Raw genomic sequence first — 25,175 nt, forward strand, 5'->3', positions numbered from 1 at the left:
CGACAAAATTAAGTACAAGTTTTAACTTCCTACATGAAGTGAACTGTTGGTTTTGGGGTTCTAGTCCCCAAGACCGTTTGAACTCGCGGGCGCGCATATAGGTCAGCGTCTGCTTTCACACGTTCCTTTTGCCTGTATTTATTACACCGGTATTGCATGTGGACACGTTGCCTTCTACTTATACCAGTCAGGCCGGTCAAATTGCCATTTAGTGTTGTTCAACGAGCTAGGTCGCTGTGCTCTGTGAATTCTTTTTCAAGTATGACTGGACATACTGTGATCGCAAGCTCGAATAAGCCTCCAGTTGGTAAGCAACCGAAGACAACCTTTCCCTAAAGAACATTTGTAATTGGACTTCACTTGGAGTTCTGATTAACTTTAATGGATCAAGTTTAAATAGTTCTTTATTTAAAACGTTTGTTTTGTACGATCGGTTGAGTGAATCGATAAAAGGCATCGTAGATATGGTTCAGACAACTTTTACTCTACATAGTCTGTGCGTCCCTATGAATTTGATATTGAAGCCATTCAAAATATTAATGGCTTCAGTCAATCAAAACATATAGCAGCCTTCTTTTTATACTCTGGATTCGCCTTGCATGGTACTGTCATTTTGCATATTTTAATATAGTTTATAAAATGTAATTTTTAAAAAGTGCATCATACATCATCATTTCATTCCCGGTCTAGTCAATCGTTAAAAATTATTACCAAATGGGCGATCGATGAATCGAAAAAAAAAATTAAGGAATTTTATCGCTTGATTGAATTGTATCGATTAAATTTAATCTTTAACGCAATGGAAACCAACCAGGTCAGCACAGCTCTTTCTACCCTGACACAAGTAATTAACTAATAACATGTCAGGTTTTTTATATACCAAGTGAATGCTAACCAGAAAATGCATTTTGATGACCCATAACAACACTACCCCACAACCAACATGTTTCACCCATAACAACACTACCCCACAACCAACATGTTCGATCCATAACAACACTACCCCACAACCAACATGTTTGACACATAACGACACTACCCCACAACCAACATGTTTGACCCATAATGACAATACCCCACAACCAACATGTTTGACCCAAAGCAACACTACCTCACAACCAATATGTTTGACCCATTACGACACTACCCCACAACCAACATGTTTTACCCATAACGACACTACCCCACAACCAACATGTTTGACCCATAACAACACTTCCCCACAACCAACATGTTTGATCCATAACGACACTACCCCACAACCAACATGTTTGACCCATAACGACACTACCCCACAACCAACATGTTTGACCCATAATGACACTACCCCACAACCAACATGTTTGACCCATAACGACACTACCCCACAACCAACATGTTTTACCCATAATGACACTACCCCACAACCAACATGTTTGACCCATAACGACACTACCCCCCATAACGACACTTCCCCACAACCAACATGTTTTACCCATAATGACACTACCCCACAACCAACATGTTTGACCCATAACGACACTACCCCACAACCAACATGTTAGACCCATAACGACACTACCCCACAACCAACATGTTTGACCCATAACGACACTACCCCACAACCAACATGTTAGACCCATAACGACACTACCCCACAACCAACATGTTTGACCCATAACGACACTACCCCCCATAACGACACTTCCCCACAACCAACATGTTTGACCCATAACGACACTACCCCACAACCAACATGTTAGACCCATAACGACACTACCCCCCATAACGACACTTCCCCACAACCAACATGTTTTACCCATAATGACACTACCCCACAACCAACATGTTTGACATATAATGACACTACCCCACAACCAACATGTTTGACCCATAACGACACTACCCCCCATTACGACACTTCCCCACAACCAACATGTTTTACCCATAATGACACTACCCAACAACCAACATGTTTGACCCATAATGACACTACCCCACAACCAACATGTTTGACCCATAACGACATTACCCCACAACCAACATGTTTGACCCATAATGACACTACCCCACAACCAACATGTTTGACCCATAACGACACTACCCCCCATAATGACACTTCCCCACAACCAACATGTTTGACCCATAACGACACTACCCCACAACCAACATGTTTGACCCATAACGACACTACCCCACAACCAACATGTTTGACCCATAACGACACTACCCCACAACCAACATGTTTGACCCATAACGACACTACCCCACAACCAACATGTTTTACCCATAATGACACTACCCCATAACCAACATGTTTGACCCATAACGACACTTCCCCACAACCAACATGTTTGACCCATAACGACACTACCCCCCATAATGACACTACCCCACAACCAACATGTTTGACCCATAACAACACTACCCCACAACCAACATGTTTTACCCATAATGACACTACCCCACAACCAACATGTTTGACCCATAACAACACTACCCCCCATAACGACACTACCCCACAACCAACATGTTTGAACCATAACGACACTACCCCACAACCAACATGTTAGACCCATAACGACACTACCCCACAACCAACATGTTTGACCCATAACGACACTACCCCACAACCAACATGTTTGACCCAATACGACACTTCCCCCCATAACGACACTTCCCCACAACCAACATGTTTGACCCATAACGACACTTCCCCCCATAACGACACTTCCCCACAACCAACATGTTTGACCCATAACGACACTACCCCCCATAACGACACTTCCCCACAACCAACATGTTTGACCCATAATGACACTACCCCACAACCAACATGTTTGACCCATAACGACACTACCCCACAACCAACATGTTTGACCCATAATGACACTACCCCACAACCAACATGTTTGACCCATAACGACACTACCCCACAACCAACATGTTTGACCCATAATGACACTACCCCACAACCAACATGTTTGACCCATAACGACACTACCCCGCAACCAACATTTTTTACCCATAACGACACTACCCCACAACCAACATGTTTGACCCATAACGACACTACCCCACAACCAACATGTTTGACCCATAACGACACTACCCCCCATAACAACACTACCCCACAACCAACATGTTTGAACCAACAACCAACATGTTTGACCCATAACGACACTACCCCCCATAACGACACTTCCCCACAACCAACATGTTTGACCCATAACGACACTACCCCACAACCAACATGTTTGACCCATAACAACACTACCCCACAACCAACATGTTTGACCCATAACGACACTACCCCACAACCAACATGTTTGACCCATAACGACACTACCCCACAACCAACATGTTTGATCCATAACGACACTACCCACAACCAACATGTTTTACCCATAACGACACTTCCCCACAACCAACATGTTTGACCCATAACGACACTTCCCCACAACCAACATGTTTGACCCATAACGACACTACCCCACAACCAACATGTTTGACCCATAATGACACTACCCAACAACCAACATGTTCGACCCATAACGACACTACCCCACAACCAACATGTTTGACCCATAACGACACTTCCCCACAACCAACATGTTTGACCCATAACGACACTACCCCACAACCAACATGTTTGATCCATAATGACACTACCCCACAACCAACATGTTTGACCCATAACGACACTACCCCACAACCAACATTTTTTACCCATAACGACACTACCCCACAACCAACATGTTTGACCCATAACGACACTACCCCACAACCAACATGTTTGACCCATAACGACACTTCCCCACAACCAACATGTTTGACCCATAACGACACTACCCCACAACCAACATGTTTTACCCATAACGACACTACCCCACAACCAACATGTTTGACCCATAACGACACTACCCCACAACCAACATGTTTGACCCATAACGACACTTCCCCACAACCAACATGTTTGACCCATAATGACATTACCCCACAACCAACATGTTTGACCCATAACGACACTACCCCACAACCAACATGTTTGACCCATAACGACACTACCCCACAACCAACATGTTTTTGCCTGAATAGCACATGTTTTTTTTTATAATTCAAAAAGTTGGGGACATTCAACGATCAGGCAACCCATTTACAACAGCAATTTACATAATCATATTTTCTTTACATCTGGTTAAATCTGTGGCTTTCACGTGGTCGCCGGAGATCAACCAGTCAACTGATAAACTCTAAATAGATCACCGAGATCAGTTTATTTATCATATTTTCTTAATCGTATTCTCTTTACAACTTATCAAATTCATGGCTTTCACATGGTTGAGATCGGCCAGTCATTATAAACTCAAAATAGGTCGTAGATAAGTGCCCAGTTGTAAATGCTTGCCACTATATGCCAGTTTCACGTAACTGCCTTTTTAGGGAAAATGCTTTCTACTTGGTAAAGGGACATGTCTACACGCGAAATGGTACATTCACTCCACCCTAAGCAGTACTATAATTATACAGAAAATGAGAATGCAGGTGTTTACCTGTTGTCTTTATCAAATTTTCTACCCCCCTCCTCCCGTTTCTCATTTTTGTCCAAAGTCCAAGACGGCAGCTATTAATCGCTATTAAATGTTTTTTTTTTTGGCAGGTAAACGCCTGCATTACTGGCTAAAGGTTGTTCTCATGTCTCCCTCGTCATTTGTTAGTTTGCCTTTTTGGCCCTTCTCTCATGGATAAAAACGTTTTTCTAAGTTTCTGTTGAAATTGGACCAATAAAAAAATCAATATTATCTATTTCCGCCCTTTTATTTTCCCTAACAATTTTTAACAATTTCAGGAATCATTCGATAAAATCGATTTTTAACAATTGGCTATACCTGTTATAATTTTTATGGATTTCTTTTGTAACACTAGAAGGTTACTCACACAATTTATATTTATGGTCTTTAAGATTGTGGCTGCTTCACAGATAAAGACCATTAACCTTAGTTTTGTACTTATTGCTATCTCTGCAGTGACTCTCCTGGCAGCTGAACATCTCAAGAACTCTGGCTTGGTAAAGTTGGAATGGGGGGACAACACAAGTCTAAAAATAAATGAGTAAGCGTTTAACTCGAAACCTTAGAGAATAATCCTTATTGAAGTATCTAGGATTAGTGAGTATTGCACTAAGTTCTCGACTGCTCTGTCTTTCAGGAATTTTACCCTGACTGGTGACCACAATATAGCCCGCTATCTTGCCAGGCTGTCACCTTCAAATGGGCTGTATGGTAAAGGAGCTTTGCAGGCCTCCGAGGTGAGAGTTATGGTGGTAGTATCAAATCCACTATTTGACCTATTAAAGTGTTTTATCTTTTTTTCTGAATAGGTTGACCATTGGCTTGAATTCAGCTCTCGCTGCCAGAATGGCTGTAATGTTGACCAGGCCCTCAAACTGTTGGATCGAAGTCTTGCACCAGTGGCCTTTCTGGTTGGACCATCAGTCACCCTTGCAGATTTTGCGGTCTGGGCCGCAATAAATGGTAAAATGCAATTATTCGAGGAAGTCTTCAATATTTTTATTATTATTTTTATCTGAAAATTTAAGAATGGAAATGTCAATCTCATCTCATAACATTATTTTATAGCAAACAACAAACTGGCAACATCTGTGAAGAATGCCCAGCACATCTGTAGATGGTACAAGCACTGCCTTGCGCAGGAGCCATTCAAGCAGATTGCATCATCTCTACCTGGAAACAACACTAACAATGGTTCTAACAATGGTTCTTCAGGGGTATGAACGGTGGACTTTAGGGATTTGAATATTTCAGATGCAGTTGGATTTTGTTGATGTTTAGGATTTGTTCATCCATGGTTACAGTATTTATTTTCTTATATCTATTAGACAAAGATGAAGCAAGAGGGGAAATACATTGATTTGCCTGGTGCATCAATGGGTAATGTTGTCACCAGATTTCCCCCAGAGGCTAGCGGGTAAGTAATAAATTAGCAACCTTTCAGGCTCTCCAAGCTCTTACTCTTTGCCTTGTGTTTTCTATTTTAAAAGGCCTCTCACGGGTAATTGTTTTAAAAAAGTCATCCAAATTGAAACCCATTTAGTAGCCCCTTCCAGTGTGCAATCAATCTGATCTTTGGCAAACATGATCACCAATGCTTCTAGTTTGCAAATTCTGAAATAGAAATTAGATATTATTAATCGGCGAGGCGCAGCCCACATGCAAATGAAATACATATGAAGTGCATATGTCTTACAGTATATGGCCAAGTTCTCATCACAATTATGAGAGTCCAAATCTACCTGTGATATAGACTTACAGCACAGTGCAGTGCAGTACATGCAACTTTTGCTGGAAGCTCACCTGAATGGTTTTATATAGTGAGCACATCTTCAAGTGTACTGCATAAATTATTTTTTTATGCACTGTTTGACTGTTTGAAGTGTTTGTTGTCTAATTGTTTATGACCATATAACCGTTTATCACGTGCTTAATTTTGGAAAAATCTAGCTGCAAAAATGACACAACTAGTAGGCTTCTTTCAGCCCTGAAGATACAGTACTATTGTGTTGAAGTTCTTATTTGACTAATAAAAGGATCTCTTTTTTTAGGTATCTTCATATTGGCCATGCTAAAGCAGCATTGTTGAACCAGTATTACAAGAACATGTACGAAGGAACCTTAATCATGAGGTTTGACGACACCAACCCTGCTAAAGAAAATGCTCATTTTGAAGAAGTAAGTTCACTACTAATTCCAATCTTTATCTATTTTAGTAGATTTAAAAAGATCCCTTGTCAGTCATACCTAAAATCCTTGTCTTCGTTTGGGAATAGCGCCTATTCACAAGATTTGGGGGTGGTTTTGATTGTTTGGTTTGATTGACTACGCGCTATTCCCAAACAAAGAAAGGAATTTTTTATTCGTGGAGGTTGCGCAACAGCGAATTTAGCTATAAAATTATGGATATCCTAATTAAATGCACCATAAAGACAATTGCTTTTGACAAAGTTCTGATTCCTTTATTTGTAGGTTATTTTAAAAGACCTTGAGATGTTGGAGTTCAAGTTTGACAAGTTCACGCACACATCTGATCACTTTGATACCCTTATCGGCTACTGTGAGAAGATGTTGAGGATGGATAAAGCATACGCCGATGACACAGCACCTGAAAGGATGAAAGAGGAGCGTGATCAGAAAATCAAATCAGCTAACAGGGATAACTGTAAGTTTTGCACAGCTTCCAAAAGAATAATACTGTAATAAGAAAAAAAGATTGAAGCTTCCCAGTTGATGTACTGTTAACTGTAGTTCCATACAGGAACTTGTTGTCCTCTGGATTCCGGTAGAGATACTGTACCGTATTTAGGCTTATGAGCAATTCCCTAATCTTATGAAAAGGGCATGAACTTGGGTGCTGCAAACAGCAAATCTAGACTTAAAAGGGGTTGTATGGGTCTCTGAAACTGCCAACCCACTGTTTTTTTCCAAACAATCTGCCTATCTGCACAAAGATTTGCTTCAATCCGAATCTGCAACACATGATAGACTAAAACCCTAATAGGATGGTCCAGGGCCTTCATGTGATTTTTTGTAAAAAATTGTAAAAAAATCGCAAAATCCGCAGTACGATCTGTATCAGAATATGAAATCCAAATTGAAATTTCAAAAAGATCCGTCATCTGTTCATTTTAAGAATCCAACAATCCGCTCTATTTATTTCTTTAAATCTTTAATCCATGTACCATCTAAGGTCAGGATCTGTCAATCCAAAAAGCTACTGTATTAATCCCCTGAATTAAACCCTGAACTGTAACTAAGTTCAGAGCCGGGATTTTATTAGCCATGCTTTCCATACGGATCATCATAAATGCTAGCAATACACAAATGTGGAACTGAGTAATACTGAACATTCCCACCCCAAGGGCCTCTCCTGAACGGGTTCAAGCAATGCCCCTTTTAATGGGTTTATTCAACTGTACGCAGCTGTTGTATTCTGTGATTATTAAGTGCCTCCCTTGAGTCGGAGCCTAATGAGCATAAGCACCTCGCCTAAAAGGAAAGTATGAATAAGCACCCCCAAATAGAGGTACAATACACTTCATATACTGTGAAGATGGGGGGGGACTGTATGTTAGAAGGGAAGTAACAATATCTCTGCTCCATTATTATAATCAGGGCTTTTGGAATTACGCGGAAAAAAAACTCAAAATTATGCGGGATTCTTTGCTAGATTATGCGCTAAATTATGTGGAAAATCAATCATTACGTGCTAAATTATGCGGAATTTTGCAAGACATTTTTCTTTAAAAATCAAAATTTTGCGTGATTCTTTACTGAATTACGCACTTAATTACATGGAATTTCAACTGTTGCGTCCAAACTACATTATGTACCGAAGGAAAGCACAAAATAACTTGAAAAGGTTAATTTTTTGCAAGTTTTCATTGGCTCCTTCCCACCAGCCAATTAAAAAAGGTATTTTGTTATTAGTCGTAGGCCTTCGCCGTTTAGCGAAGATCGCCTAGTCATTTTATTTGTTTTCCGAATTCAGTTCAAAATATCGCACTCTTACGAAGAATATCTCTCTTTTTTTTACGAGAAATAGAGGTAAGAACCCTAAAAGAACACATCAGCTGTGCACTTAAATGTTTTGTCTTTCAAAATTTTGCCAAATTACGCAGGATTACGCGGAGAAAGCCAAATTACGCGCTTCCCCACAAGCGGTTAATTCCAGAAGCCCTGTATAATGTTATTTAAAGCTTTCTTTTATGATTCTTGGGGGATTTTTGCTCCTTGCACATTTTGATTTATAGATGAGATGGAAATTTAGATATATGCCCCTCCCCAAATGCCTATTGAAGCAATCAAGAGTACAACCTATTTTTCTCCTACTGCCATTTTATGAACTAGCCATTGCCTACTCTTGAAGTTTCTTGTGATGTATGCTATCACCAGCTGTTGAGAAGAATCTCCAAATGTGGGATGAGATGAAGAGAGGTACAGAGTATGGCCAGAGCTGCTGTATACGCGCCAAGATAGATTACCAGTCTCCTAACGGCACCCTCAGGGACCCTACTATCTACAGATGCAAACCAGAAACACACATCCGTACTGGGAACAAATACAAGTAAGCGCACTGTATAAATTGACCTGTCAGATAAAATGACCTGTTTCGTTGAGTACTTACAATATTTACGATATGAAATTTTCGGTTGAAGGCAGGTATTCGTACCAAAGCACCTGGGGTGGGTGGGTGGTGGGAGGGGGGGGGCTGTTAGGTGGATAGATAATCTGGAAGGGAGGAAAATGTGGAACATATATGATGGCGTGGAATGGCAAGAATGGTGATGTCAAAAACAAATATATAGAGTTACAAAATGGAAAGGTGGGATATTTCTTAGAGCTCTTCGAAATGTAAAGCAACCTTACGTGTATTCTAGCACAAGGTTTATCATCAGGAGGTAAGACCAGGTACTAGTCAAATGCGAAGGGGAGGAATAAAACTGGGAGCCGAGGGATGCTAGGGGGTGGGAGGAAATTAACTGCACATGATTACTGTAGGATATGCTAATCTTCTATGCTTGCTTTCACATTCAGAGTCTACCCAATATATGACTTTGCATGTCCTATTGTGGACAGTCTTGAGGGTGTGACCCATGCACTAAGGACGACAGAGTATCATGATAGGGACCCCCAATACTACTGGCTTCTTGATGCACTTGGTGTGTATAACTGCACATTGATCACAATTCCTTATTTTTTTGTGGGTCATATTCATCGCTGTAACACAGTTGTTTAGCTAGTATAGGTATTTATAGTGTTTTTTGTACTTTATACATGTGATATTACACTTGACTGAATCATTCTGTTTTACAGGTCTACGCAAGCCACACATCTATGAGTTTAGTCGACTAACACTGCAGAACACTGTCATGTCCAAGCGCAAGTTGACTTGGCTTGTTGATCAAGGTCTTGTGGATGGATGGTAATCATTCCTGCTGCATCATAACATATATTGTGTTTTGGCCACCATTGAAAAAATACTTTAAGGTTTTGAATGTATTTATTTCATGATTGACTCTGTTTGGTTCTTTACCTAACGTTCTTTACCTTTGCGGTGATCCTCCAATAACTATTGATGCACTTTTTGGCAGCCAAGTGGCTGTGCAACCCCCTGTATTTCTTTGAAAAGGATTACTTACTTCCTACATTCTTTTATTTGCTGAGCTAAAATTCTGACACAGTACAAAATAGTTTTTGTGACAGTTATGCCCATACCAATGTGGCTGATACTGTAGTTTTCCTTTTGAATTGCCTATTTATAGAAATTATTTTTCTATATACATGCTTTATGGTTTGAATAACGTGATCCACAGATTTCTGTTGGTTATGTGTTTGTTACTGTTTGTAGTTTTACTATAACAGTACTTTGTTTGATGACGTTTGTCAATCATATAAGGCCCTTGGGATTGTATCTATTAAGCTAAAAGCCTTGGGTCTTAACTCTTTCTTAATCTTTCTGTAAAATGACTATCTTGTTCTTTATGCAGGGATGATCCTCGTTTCCCCACAGTGCGAGGTGTGCTGCGGCGAGGGATGACAGTCGAAGGTCTGCGTGAATTTATCGTGTTACAAGGCTCCTCCAAGGCAAATGTGCATATGGAGTGGGATAAAATCTGGGCTATTAACAAAAAGGTGATTATTCCCAGTTATACTGTATGTATGTATGTATGTACAAACTATTTCAAAACTGCACGTTCAACCAACTACTTCAACACTTCTCATACATTTCTTAATGTTCCCAATGCATAGGCATGCACAATATATATTTTTTCAATTACAACCTTTTTTCAGTTTTCTTGTTTACACATACATACCATATATTTCTTTAGTAGCTATGTCATATTAATGTTTGTTCTTTCACAAAGGTGATCGATCCTATTGCCCCTCGGTACACAGCACTGCAGCATAGTGCTATGATTCCATTCCTACTTCCTGCAGCTAAGGAGGAAAAACATCAGTGTGCACTACATCCCAAGGTATAGTAAACACACCTAACTTTATATCTAATCCTAAACACACCTTAACCAGCAGAATTTATGTAATGTTTAGGCACTGTTATTTGTTAGAAGATGGATTTTATTTTCTTCCATTTAGGCATATTCTCATACCCAGACATTTTTTTATACCCATACATGTTCTTATACCCATACATGTTAATATACCCATACATGTTAATTTACCCAGACATGTTCTTATACCCAGACATGTTCTTATACCCAGACATGTTCTCATACCCAGACATGGTCTTTTATGTACTCAGACATGTTTTTATACTCAGACATGTTTTTATACCCAGACATGTTTTTATACCCAGACATGTTTTTAAACCCAGACATGTTTTATACCCAGATATGTTTTATACCCAGACATGTTTTATACCCAGACATGTTCTCATACCCAGACATGTTCTCATACCCAGGCATGTTCTTATACACAGACATGTTCTTATACCCAGACATGTTCTCATACCCAGACATGGTCTTTTATGTACTCAGACATGTTCTTATACCCAGACATGTTCTCATACCCAGACATGTTCTTATACCCAGACATGTTCTTATACCCAGACATGGTCTTTTATGTACTCAGACATGTTTTTATACTCAGACATGTTTTTATACCCAGACATGTTTTTATACCCAGACATGTTTTTATACCCAGACATGTTTTTATACCCAGACATGTTTTATACCCAGATATGTTTTATACCTAGACATGTTCTCATACCCAGGCATGTTCTCATACCCAGGCATGTTCTCATACCCAGACATGTTCTCATACCCAGGCATGTTCTTAATCACAGACTTGTTCTTATACCCAAACATGGTCTTATACCCAGACATGTTTTTATACCCAGACATGTTCTTATACTCAGACATGTTCTTATACCCAGACATGTTCTTATACCCAGACATGTTCTCATACCCAGACATGTTCTCATACCCAGACATGTTCTCATACCCAGACATGTTCTCATACCCAGACATGTTCTTATACCCAGACATATTCTTATACGTACCCAGACATGTTCACCCTCTCTGATGAATTTCAAATGTGTTCTTATCGTACTTACCCAGATATAAATTTCATATGTGTGATTTGTCAGATGAATCTCATGTGTTTGCATCATACTAGTAGAGATCTTCATATTTATAATTTGTTAGACCAATCTTATGTGTGTGCTTATCCATTCTTACAATTTTCATATTTGTGATTTGTCAGATCAATCTTATGTGCGTGCTTATCCATAGTTACGATGTTCATATGTATCTGTGATTTGTTAGATCAATCTCATATGCTTGCTTATCCATACTTGTAGAATCCAGATGTTGGGACTAAGGCTATCTGGCGTGGTCCGAGGGTGATGCTTGAGGGTGAGGATGCAGAGAGTTTGTCTGTGGGTGACATGGTCACTCTCATTAACTGGGGAAACACTAAAGTTTCCAAAATTAACAGGTCAGTTAATCTTAGGCTACTGTATTTTTTACTTTAATCAAAGATGCACTGGAAATAGTTATTCATTAATTTGGTTGTACTTATTTGCCAGAAATTCAAAGGGAAAGATTGAGTCAATTGAGGGAGAACTCCATCTTGACAACAAGGTACACAATAGCCCACTATTGGGTCATACTCCACTGTTCATAAACAAAAAACATTTGAATTGCAGTCTTATGATACAACTATACAGGAGCTGCTAGCCTGCAGGCGTTTACCCAGTGTTTATAGCGAAAAACCGGCCTCAAGCGATTCGTAGCCACTCAAAATCCAAATGACGGCTATAAAAACACAGGGTAAACACCTTTTTTATTGCACTACATTGAGCTCTTTGCTTGCATTATACGACGCGTTTATTTCAGTCATTGCAGATTCAGTGCTGAAATTGCAAAGAGAATTTACTTGCGTAGATTTCACATGTAACTGTAATTCAGAAATGCGCTTTTGATTGTGATTAACATAGGAAATGATATTTTTATTATTGGTGCACCCTTGTTTGTAAATTGCCACATGACTTTTCCAGGATTATAAAAAGACGACAAAGCTGACATGGCTAGCCGACACGCCTACCGCGCCCACTATACCTGCAGTAATGGTGAACTTTGATAACCTCATCAGCAAAGGAATTATCACCAAAACAGATGACTTCAAACAGTTTGTCAACAAAAACTCAAAGGTGAGAAGAAGTGGTGGAAGTTGCATACGTAATGATTAATAATTTGCGTACGGGAAGTTTCATTATTAACGATTAGTAATTTGATATCAGGGCTCATTTTATTCTAACTTACCCAAGATACAACGGAAATAACTCATTTTAATTTCAAAAGGAGAAACATGTAAATCTAAGTTAGGGGAGGTGTGTTTTGTTTAATTGTGTGTTTGCTTAGTTTAGTTCTGAAATCTCACCAATGGCCTGTGATCCAACTGCATTGATTTATATTGTACACTGCGTTTCTTAATTTATATTTTGAATTCTACTAGTTATCACTGTACATTGTGCACTGTACAGTACACTAACTAAATGCTTGTGTGTGTGTTTCTATAACAGACCGAAGTGATCCTTGCTGGTGAACCAGAGCTAGCTTCCGTCAAAAAAGGTGACGTCATCCAACTTCAAAGGCGTGGCTTCTTCATCTGTGATCAGCCCTACGAACCCACAAGGTTTGATTCGATTACATGAAAATAAGTGTTGACTTCTACTACACACGCTACCTCGTAGATGTTGCTAAATGAAGGCCAATCACGCCGCCATTTTATGCTTCCGCTCAATCCCGAGTCACTCAAAGAACCCATTTCCATTGGCTTATTCAAGCCAGTACCTAATTTACTTTCAATCAAATATCGTGAGTAGGCCAGTAGTTGTATTTTCAGATGTGAACCATACATAGCTAGGGAGTGACAGATGGGCAGTATTCTTTGATAAGAATAAATCAGAAGTTTGACCACAAGGTTCCCAAACTTGAACAACTTCCTTCGTGTTTTTGTTGTTGTTTTGGTTTTCACTTTTTTAGTTTTGTTACTGCTAGCTAATGTTACGCAGATAGTTAGTTAGAACTTTTCCGTTTCTTTTTTTTTTTTACCAACATTAAAATCTCAACTATTGTTGAAAAAAGCAGTTTTTTTTCTCTCCACTTCTTAGCCGTCACACTGGTCAAGCAAGTCCTTGTGTGCTATTCAGTGTCCCAGATGGTCATACCAAGACACAACCTAGCGGTGCCAAGGGCAAGGTACACACTGCGCATGCGTAGGCAGGCATGGTTTGCCAACAGTTACAATCTTGTTCCCAGAGCCCACGTACCTTTGTGCCGGCGGCCTTGTACCTTGCCGCTGGCAAAGAGGTGCGTGGGCTCTGGAAACGAGATTGCAACAGCGAGGGACAAAAATAACATGATCACCGCCCCTAAACACTCTAGTTTTTAAATACTGCTGGTCATCTGAATTCGTTTTGCTCTCACGCTTGATACAGGAAATCCTTGGAAGCATAACCAAAGTGCCTTTTTAATACGTTATTTTGATCTCCATTCTTTGCTTTGATTCCCGATCCAACTGCATTGATTTTAATTATACACTGGTCCAAAATCGTAGAAGTTTTACTACAATTCCTGATCATAATCTCGCTTTCGTATTGTTTTTTTTTTAATGGTAAATCAAAGGGTACATACAAGGAACTCGTCATCTTAAGATCCCCGCATAGAAAAGAAGCCAACTCTTTTTGACAACAAAACAGTTTTGCATCCTTTTCTGACGATAACGTTCACTAAAACGTTCGCTTTAATAAACAAAGATTGAAATTTTAAGATGCCATCGTTTTCAATTATCCCTCATCACTTTTTGCACCTACTTTCGACATTCATCCTCTCACGATTTCGTATAACAGTATGCTTGACGATAGGGTGATTACTTTCTAGAGTTGTCGTATGTTAGCAGTGCAGCTGGGAAAATCTCGTTACTATGGAAACATCACTCATTGGAAACAATTTATATTTTGTCCTTATGAATTTGTGTTTTGTACGAGTAAAAATACTCCTCAATAGTGCCTCACGCCGTATTATATCGGGAATGTTTAGCTTTAGTTTAGCTTTTGATTTATTGTCACGCTGTTGATCATCGCTGGTACCCGTTCTCATAAACGAGTAATGATCACGTGACTTTGGTTCTGATTTGAATAAAGGACTAACAGAAACAACGGTGATGCTCTTGGCGAGCTGAAGATTTCTCAAAAATGCCTTTTCTTTTACAAGCTACAGGAATACAGGTCTGTTTTATACTTGCGGTTTTTTGTTCGTAATATATAATAAAGGATTATTTTTCAAACTCTTCTCGCGACATGTTAGACATTCAAGCTTTCGAGGAATAGTAGGGAGATGTTTAACATTCGGTTCCCATTTTCATTTGGAGTATTAGTATGGTGTTATGAGAGGTAGGGTTTTCTCTCAATGCTTTTCGTAAGTATATCAATAGTAGTACTTCAATTAAGAGTAGACAATTGCACCGTAAACTGTAAGAGGTGATTTCATTATTTCTTTCACGTGTCTAGTCTGATGGCGGGAAGAGGGAGCAAGCCAACAAGTCGAATAACAAGAACGCAAACGCCGAACCAGCCCAAGCCAAGCCATTGGCTGATCCAGCGGCCGTTGAGAAGCTCATGGGGGAAATAACGCAACAGGGCGACAAAGTGCGCACGCTCAAGACTGGAGGGGCCGATAAGGTAGTTTTGAAATCACGTGTTAATCACCCAACGTAGCGTTAAGTACGCGCACTCAAAACAGGAAGGGCCGATTATGTAACTATTGAAATCACGCGCTAATCACGTGTACATCAAGCTGCGTAGTGTTAAACTATACTTGCACACAAACCTCGAAGAGCCGATCAGGTAAATACTGAAATCACGCGTTAATCACCCAACGCAGCCTTAAGTACGCACACTCAAAACTGGAAGAGCCTATCATGGCCGGGTTCCTAGAAAGCAGGTTAATGCTAACCGAGGATAAATGTCCTTTTTATCCATTAAAATATAACCTTTTTTATCCAATCAAAGATAACCTTTTTTATCCAATCAAAGATAACCTTTTTTTATCCAATCAAAATAACCTTTTTTAATCCAATCAAAGATAACCTTTTTTTATCCTATCAAATATAACCTTTTTTTATCCAATCAAATATAACCTTTTTTATCCAATCAAAGATAACATTTTTTTTATCCAAATAAAGATAACTGTATTTATCCCTGGGGCTAGAGCTTACCTGCTTTTTAGGAACCGGCCCTAGATTACTACTAAAATCGCATTTTGATCTCATCTATATCACGCTGCTTAACGTTACAGTACGTGCACAGAAACCTGGAAGAGCTGATTAGGTTATTGAAATCACGCGTTGATCTCGTGTACGTTACTTAACGCCGAAATCACTGTAAAGAGTAGAGAAATACGAACATGCCATGACACACTCCATATATCAGATCACATCAAGTCTTCGGCATTTGCAGGGCCGTAGCAGGAGGCACTGGGGGCACGTCCCCCCACCCCCTCCCCTAATATCTTTTAAAAATTCTAAGGACATGACCTGTATGAGCGTGGCTGTGCCCTCTAACATTTTCTTATTGTTTCTGTATTGTGCCCTGATTAGGGAGCATTTAGCATCTAATACAAAGAAAAAATGCCTTATGCCTTGCTTAATGTTTGTTTGATCAGAAATACAACTTTAGATAGAGAAAGCATGTGCGCTTCCATCTTTTTAAAATGATGAACGAATCGATCTGAAACCTCCGCAGAAAGACGTTGATGCAGCCGTAGCAACGTTACTCAAACTGAAGGCCCAGTACAAAGACCTGACGGGGGAGGAGGTGGCTGGAGGCAAGCCCAAAAAGGAAAAGAAGAAAGACACCAAACAAGAGGCGAAACAGCCAGGGAAGCAAGCAGAGTCTGCGCCCGCCCTCTCAGAGGCTGCACAAGAACTGCTTGCTACCATCACCCAGCAGGGTGACAAAGTCCGCTCACTCAAGACACAGGGGGCTCATAAGGTATGTAGGCGGTAATTCTTTAGAATAGATCTATGTGATCACGTTTGTGCATTAACCCTTCACGCAGACAAGTCTTCGTTTTATTTGTGACATCGATTTTCTTCGTGGTAATGTTTTATGGTCGCTCTGTAGCCGTAAGCACGGATTTCATTGCAGCTTTGAATGGTGGGTCTGTGGTTGCTTGTTCTACTTACCATGAGTTCTCTTCGACAACACACACGCACTTTGTGACTTGAAATGCCTTTGACTTCAACACATTGTATTTAGACTGTTAGCTTTCAAGTGGCATTTGCTTAAAAGCAAGAAAACAATACCTGGAAGCAGTTTTTTCTGCCCCATGGTTGTCTTAGATAATGTTTTTGTTTCCAGGGTACGGTTGATGCAGAAGTAGCTGTTCTTCTCAAGCTTAAAGCAGATTACAAGACAATGACAGGCACAGACGTCCCTGGCGCTGGAAATCCAAAAAAGGATAAGAAGAAAGACAACAAACCCGAGGAGAAGAAACCCAAAGAGGCGAAGAAACCGAAAGAGTCGAAACAAGAAAAGCCCAAGATGACAGAGGGAGGCGACGATGATGGTGCTGGCTTGAAAAAAAAGTCCAGGTGAGTTTTGTTTTGGGGTAGGGGGTGAGAATGAGTTGTGTGACGTCACTGAGTACTCCTGTGTTTATGTTGGTGGGGGGGGGGGGGGGATATGTGCTGGCACAATCCTTTTCCATCCTTTTCGAAAATCTGTTTGAATGCCATTACCATTAATGTAGTTATTTACTCTCGTATAGACATCCTCGTGTAGTTATTTATTCTCGTCTCAGATAATACCGATAGGCTTTGAGGGCTGACCTTTTAGATATTTCACCGGGATTGATGTCTTTGTCGCTGCAGGCTTGGTCTTGAGGCAAAGAAGAGTGAGAATCTGAGTGAATGGTACTCACAGGTGATCACGCGGTCCGAGATGATCGAGTACTATGACGTCAGTGGGTGTTACATACTTAGAGCTTGGTCATACGCCATCTGGGAGCGTATAAAAGGTGAGGCGTCCTCATCTATGATCCCTCGTCTGTTTTCCTTGGTCTGGAGCAGACCGTGAGTAAAATAAACCCCGAAGTTAAGGTATATAATGTAATGCTTTTTTTAAACATATTTCGGAAAGAAAGGGTATCGTCTTTGCTCTCGACATTTCTCTCTCCTTTCGGTCACGGACGTTGTGCCGTCTCCCTAAACACAATAACACATTGCATTAACCTATTTAGGAGGGGGCAGACTAGACACGTGAAAGGAATAATGAAATCACCGCGTACAGTTTACGGTGCAATTGTCTACTCTTAAGAAGATAGCCCATATCGCGCATCAACGCAATCATACTTGTTCTAACCTTGACTCGTAAAACCTTATGTTTTATAAGTCTCGGAGAGAGGCCTGTGGAGTTGAAGGTTTGTTTAGGAAAGATGTTGATCGTACTTGTGTTTGTATCAGAGTTTTTTGACGCGGAGATCAAGAAGCTGGGAGTTGAGAACGTGTACTTTCCCATGTTCGTGTCGCATGCAGCCCTGGAAAGAGAGAAGACTCACATTGCCGACTTTGCGCCTGAGGTATGTTATTCGTATGTTATACTGTTCTTATCTAATCCATGAACAAAGCTCCTCTTTGATATATTACCATTCATAGTCTCGGGTTTCTAAATTCGTTTTCTTAGCCCCAAACGTAGGCGTTAAAAACGCTTTCGGGGATGCTACTTTGTTTGTGTTAAGAGGACAACTATCATTACGTCATAGGAAATGGCTCGTTCTTATATTTTGTGATGCAGTATCACCATATTGTCTTATGTCCACTGAGCTGATGTTACTTTCAAGATCTCTACATGAAAAAAGTAACCATTTTGTAACAATCCTGGTTAATTTTGTGATTTAGTCTAATGTATTGCAAAAGCGATTCATACAGGTGTTATTACAAAATGTTCGTTGTTTTGATTGATAATGGCATGTAATTATGGGTGAACCTTCCCTACCTCATGGTGAAGCTGCTTTTTCGACCTCTAGGTTGCATGGGTCACCAGGTCTGGACAGTCAGAACTGGCGGAGCCCATCGCTATAAGACCAACCAGCGAGACAGGTACATGTTTGATGCTATGGCGGCTATGCGAATTGTGAACCCTCCCTCCCCCCCTCCCCCTCCCTCATTTACCTTTCGTTGCCATCAGTAATGTATCTTTGCCTTCTGGGTTTCCTCAGTAATGTATTCTTGCCTTTTGGGTTGCCTTAGTAATGTATCTTTGCCTTCTGGGTTTCCTCAGTAATGTTTCCTTGACTTTTGGGTTTCCTCAGTAATGTATCTTTGCCTTTTGGGTTTCCTCAGTAATGTATCCTTGCCTTTTGGGTTTTCTCAGTAATGTATCTTTGCCTTCTGGGTTTCCTCAGTAATGTACCCTTGTCTTTTGGGTTCCCTCAGAAATGTATCTTTGCCTTTTGGGTTTCCTCAGTAATGTATCCTTGCCTTTTGGGTTTCCTCAGTAATGTACCCTTGTCTTTTGGGTTCCCTCAGTAATGTATCGTTGCCTTCTGGGTTCCCTCAGTAATGTATCCTTGTCTTTTGTTTTGGGTTTCTCAGTAATGTATCCTTGCCTTTTGGGTTCCTCAGTAATGTATCTTTGCCTTTTGGGTTTCCTCAGTAATGTATCTTTGCCTTCTAGGTTTCCTCAGTAATGTATCCTTGCCTTCTGGGTTTCCTCAGTAATTTATCTTTGCCTTTTGGGTTTCCTCAGTAATGTGTTTTTGCCTTTTGGGTATCCTCAGTAATGTATCCTGCATACGCGAAGTGGATCCAGTCTCATCGCGATCTCCCTCTGCTTTTCAACCAATGGAACAACGTAGTGGTACGTATTAGAATCGATAATTCCAACCCGCCGTTCTCTCTCTATATATATATAGCTTGTTAATAGACGTCCTAGTCTCTCTAATGTAAAACACACAGGATCGCTTGCTTCACGGCTAATATTTGTAGATTAACTTTTTTTCTCTGTAGCGATGGGAGTTCAAACACCCACAACCGTTTCTACGCACCCGCGAGTTCCTCTGGCAGGAGGGTCACACTGCGTATGCTGACCAAGAGTCCGCCATCGAGGAGGTGAAACTTATTCTTTACGTCAAAAATATTGCACATTTATTACACCTTCCGTCATGTAAATTGTTTCCTCATAAGTTTGATATTTCCCATGGTCTTAATATATTGTTGTATTGAATAGAAAACGGGGTAAGAAAATGGGTTAAATGACCAACAATAAACTTCTGTAAAATACGTTGAAGAACGATGTTGCGCGTTTTACAACCCTTAAAACAACTTGTCTCGCAAAAAAAAGTTGCAATTAAAAAAGGGCGCAGGTAAAAAAAAGTCCGTAATAAAAAGTCTGAATACCACCTTAAACAACACCGTAAATGAACTCTATGTATGATCAGATTCGAGGCGAATTTTGAATGAGCAGAAGTATGAAAATGATCGTACGAACGATTTTTTTAGACTAAAAGCTGATGATGTAAAGACAATTTTCTTTTTCCTTAGGTCCACACAATACTGGGACTTTACCAGCAGATTTATGAGTACCTCATGGCAATCCCGACCATCTGCGGCCGCAAGACCGAGAAAGAGAAGTTTGCAGGCGGCGACTTCACCACTACCGTGGAAGTCTACATCTCCGCCAGTGGGCGAGGCATTCAGGTCTGTCTAGGTCTGGGCCAATAAAACGCGAGGCATTCAGTTATATCTAGATATTGGCCAATAAGCGCAAGGCATTTAGTTCTGTTTAGTACTCGTCCAATAAGCATGAGGCATTCCGATCTATCTTGGTCTTGGCCAACAAGAGCGAGGCATTTCGATCAATCTAGAGGTATGTTTATCTTCAGGTGTGTCTAGATCAATAAGAGGCCTTTTGATCGATAATAACCTGGTCCGATTAGCGCCGGTCACTTAAGGGCTGAAGCGTGGCAAACATATTTAACTTTAAGCCAGGGGCCCTGGGTTATGACCCTTAGGTCTCCGTATAGCGTTTGCTTACGAGACGTTTGATTTTCTCTCTAGGGTGCCACCTCCCATCATCTAGGCCAGAACTTTTCCAAGATGTTTGATATTGTGTTCGAAGATCCGGACCCAAATGTCCAAGAGAAGCGTTACGTCTACCAGAACTCGTGGGGTATCACAACGCGTACGATAGGCGTACTGACTATGGTTCATGGAGATGACCAGGGACTCGTACTGCCCCCTAGGGTAGCTACGTTACAGGTATGAAAAAAGAAATTGGATCAACGGACTTGAAGACCACAACTATATAGTCAACTCAGTTTATATATATGTGATGTGGATAGTTAACTCAGTTTATATATATGTTATATGGATGGATATATGGATGCGCTGTGGTGACAAATTGTATTATGTATTGAAAAAGGACCAAAATGATGGTTTCGTTAACAAAATGGTTGACTGTTGTCATCAACTCTAAAATGGCGCTGTTTTCGCAGCCGTCCGCTCTGGAATCAAAGCGATATGCGGATACTACAACGGACGGGTGCTTTTAATTTGTTTCCCAAATGTCGCGTTCCTCCCTATTTAACCACCCAATTGACATTGAAATATGGGCACACAAGCGTCTTACATTTGCACGCAATTTGCGTCTTACATGTGCACGAAAGTGTCTTATATGTGAACGCAAGCGTCTTACATGTGAACGCAAGCGTCTCACATGTGCACGCAAGCGTCTTATACCCTATTATTGTCCAGGTTGTGATTATCCCATGCGGCATAACAGTAACTTTGCCAGAGGCTGAGAAGGCGGCCATCCTGGACCGCTGTAAGCAGTATGAGCGTGAACTGAAGGCTGCAGGAATCCGAGCTAAGGGCGACTTCAACGAACACCACTCCCCAGGGTGGAAGTTCAACCACTGGGAGCTCAAGGTAAATAACTCACTTCCCAAGTTTTTAAATGATTAAAAGCAACTCGTCTCAGTTTAGAAGCATAGACGGCGTCAAGATTTAGATACACTCATCTTTATTGATCATACAAAAGGATGGTAAAAACGTTCTACGGTTGGGAGAATATTAACATATTGTTGTCTTTCAGGGAGTCCCTATTCGTATTGAGGTTGGGCCACGCGATGTCAAGAACAACAAGTTTGTCCTCGTTCGCAGACATGACCGTAGTAAGGTAAGACTTGTTCCGCATGCTAGGGCCCTTTTCCCGCATCGTCTTATACCCCCGCGCCGATATCCACACCTCTTAAACACCAAGAGCAAGAAGTGGTGTGCGAGGCTGGCATTGCCGTCCAGTCCCTTGCGCGCATAGTGATATTCTTGACGGCGTTGTTAGAGGGCTGCTTTGTAATAATTTTTATTGCCGATCCCTTTCCTTAGCACACGATCCAACACGAAGGCTTTGTTGGCAGTATCCAGGAGACGCTGGAAGTGATCCAGAACGAGATGTTCGAGACGTGAGTGCTCATATCTAGTATTTTGAATATCTTTCTTATAAACTAATCGTCAGGTTAATCGGGGTTTGGTATCGGAGCGCGTACTGGTCGCCCGACCAAGCGCTACCTAAGGAACCATGGCAACCGAGCCACAGCTCCTTGCCACAGGGGATACCTGTCACACTGATTTCTCAGTGGAATATACTTTCCATAAGCTTTTGGGAGGGTGGGTGGGGACTGAAATCCGTGGATCTTAGGTAAGCGTTGTTTGTCTCACTAGAAACGCTGCCAGTGCAAGAAAGGCGCGGGGTGGTCCTTCTCCTGACCAGGGGCCGGCAATTCGGCCCAAGGGCGCGTGATCGTGACTCGGTTTAACTTCGTCTAAATTTCATTCAGACACATGTATTCCCCCTCCACCTGTGATGCTAACACATTATCCACTATACCAGCCTTAACTGCCCATATGCCTATAGCTCCATCACAATTTGCAGAGAACTGAGAACTGTTCCAACTATATTTTAAACAAGTAGCAAAATTTGTTTTTGTCCAGTGATTCGCAACCGTTTAGCTATATATTTTGAGGCGACGAGGACGAGTCCAACCACCAACCTGCTGCCTCTCCTGTTTCCACCCTCAACACATTGAGTTAACCGTTCTTTTTCATTTCTTTCGCAGCGCCAAGAAAGACTTGGAGGAACATCTCGCCGTCACCACTAGCTGGCAGGAGTTCACCTCAATGCTCGACAACAAAAAGGTGGGTGGATATGACACAAAAGTGGGTGGATATGACAAAAAAATTGGATAAGACAAAAAGGTGGGTGGATATGTCAAAAACGTGGGTGGATATGACAAAAATGTGGGTGGATATGACAAAATGGTGGGTGGATATGACAAAAAAGTGGGTGGATAAGACAAAAAATGGGTGGATATGTAAAAAAAATGGGTGGATATGTCAAAAACGTAGGTGGATATGACAAAATGGTGGGTGGATAGGACAAAATGGTGGGTGGATATAACAAAAAGGTGGGTGGATATGACAAAAAGGTGGGTGGATATGACAAAATGGTGGGTGAATATGACAAAAAGGTGGGTGGATATGACAAAAAGGTGGGTGGATATGACAAAATGGTGGGTGAATATGACAAAAACGAGGGTGGATATGTAAAAAATGTGGGTAGATATGACAAAAAGGTGGGTGGATATGACAAAAAGGTGCGTTGATATAGCAAAAAGGTGTGTGAATATGACAAAGAGGTGGTTGGATATAACCTTGCATTCTGATTAGTTTCAATTCATGCTCTAATCCGCCACATGTTTCCTGCAGATTATCCAAGCACCGTTCTGTGGCGAGAGCCCGTGCGAAGATAAAATCAAGAAGGACAGCACTAAGTACGCTACTCTTAAGACACCTCAACCTCCCCTCCCTCCCCCCATGTAGTTTAGACGAACCAACAACCTCAACACTATACTTTAGACAACCCCTCCTTTGTGTTTCATTTGTTTCCTCGACGTGACCATGGTTTCTTTGCTACCCACAGGGAAGAGGTTCTCGAACCTGGTGCTCCTGCGATGGGAGCCAAGGCGCTGTGCATCCCATTCAACCAGCCCGCACAGATTACCGCTGACACAAAGTGCGTCCATCCAGACTGTGGGCGCGCCGCGAAATTCTACACACTCTTCGGCAGGAGTTACTAAATTCTCCGCTAGAATCGCTTGTAGCAAGGTATAGGCAGACAGATCAAATGCACAGGAGAAGGTCTGATTGCCAGATATTTGCCCGACCTTCAAATAACGAAAAATCTCGAAATAAATGAAAATGAATAACAAATTCTGCTAGTTTTATGTAATGGAAGTGTGGGGGAAAGGTAGTATATTGGAAGTATAATATAAGGAGGGGATACAGAGATGAGAATTGAATTACGCTTCCAAATCCGAACCTTCACCACCTAAGCTCGACTGACAGACTTGACTGAACTCCATGATTTAGTGTGTTCTGTGGCTACACCGAGAGAGGAGATAAGAATTCCGTATGATACGATTTTCATCCCCCGGTTTATAAAGCTCTTTTTCGCTATTTTCTATAGCTCGGCCGTGACAGACGCTGCAAGTTTTTTTTACATGTGTCCTACGCAGCAGGACATCGACATAGGCCGTGGCTAAGCTGTAGCAGACCTCGGAATATTAGAGGGAGGGAATACAGAAACAGGCAATTCACAGCCACCCCCTAATGGTAATTTCCTTTTTTTTTGTTTTTAAATGTTGGGGGGGGGGGGTGGACACGGCACTGCACTTGTGCAAGAGAGCATAAGAATCGACATGGCGCGCGGGTAATACCAAAGTGTCCCTCTCTTATCTTATGCTCTCTTGACTTGTGGTAATATCGTGTAAAAAAACCCTGCTAATATACGGAGCCCTTGTTCAGGTGACGTTTTTATGAAGACCTCTCGCCACATTTATTTTTGCGCACTTTTCGGACATAATATACACTGCGCTAAAACACTGATATCATTCTGGAAACTGTATTTATGTATCGATAGAATCGCACAAAGAGACAGGAAGATGACGGTGCTCGATCACACGAAAATATCCACGCTAACAGTAATCAAATTTTCATCTTTTGTTGTCGTTATCAATAAAAAAAAATCCCTATCGCTTG

The 25,175-nt window shown here is 41.0% G+C and overlaps 1 protein-coding gene across 3 annotated transcripts; it reads left to right on the forward strand.

Moving 5' to 3' along the window:
• Positions 1–103: 103 nt before the first annotated feature.
• On the forward strand, positions 104–24,347 carry LOC5521136 (bifunctional glutamate/proline--tRNA ligase-like). Of its 3 annotated transcripts, none has more exons than XM_032366239.2 (34): positions 104–307; positions 5,007–5,091; positions 5,188–5,287; positions 5,360–5,513; positions 5,619–5,767; positions 5,879–5,967; positions 6,602–6,728; positions 7,023–7,215; positions 8,949–9,120; positions 9,591–9,715; positions 9,870–9,978; positions 10,544–10,688; positions 10,922–11,032; positions 12,376–12,512; positions 12,604–12,658; positions 13,075–13,227; positions 13,600–13,712; positions 14,191–14,278; positions 15,589–15,759; positions 16,822–17,070; positions 17,440–17,672; positions 17,952–18,097; positions 18,543–18,658; positions 19,106–19,178; positions 19,859–19,938; positions 20,088–20,189; positions 20,622–20,777; positions 21,138–21,338; positions 21,834–22,007; positions 22,174–22,257; positions 22,464–22,540; positions 23,195–23,273; positions 23,844–23,908; positions 24,058–24,347. In XM_032366239.2, exons 1-34 carry the CDS (start codon positions 157–159, stop codon positions 24,212–24,214), a joined length of 4,419 nt encoding a protein of 1,472 aa, XP_032222130.2. In that variant the 5' UTR covers positions 104–156; the 3' UTR covers positions 24,215–24,347. The 3 variants fall into 3 exon arrangements, with proteins under 3 accessions (XP_032222130.2, XP_048579211.1, XP_048579210.1); XM_048723253.1 differs by lacking the exon at positions 104–307 and adding an exon at positions 4,379–4,469; XM_048723254.1 differs by lacking the exon at positions 16,822–17,070.
• Positions 24,348–25,175: the final 828 nt, after the last annotated feature.

This window comes from Nematostella vectensis, chromosome 2, assembly GCF_932526225.1.
Source record: "Nematostella vectensis chromosome 2, jaNemVect1.1, whole genome shotgun sequence".
NCBI lineage: Eukaryota > Metazoa > Cnidaria > Anthozoa > Actiniaria > Edwardsiidae > Nematostella > Nematostella vectensis.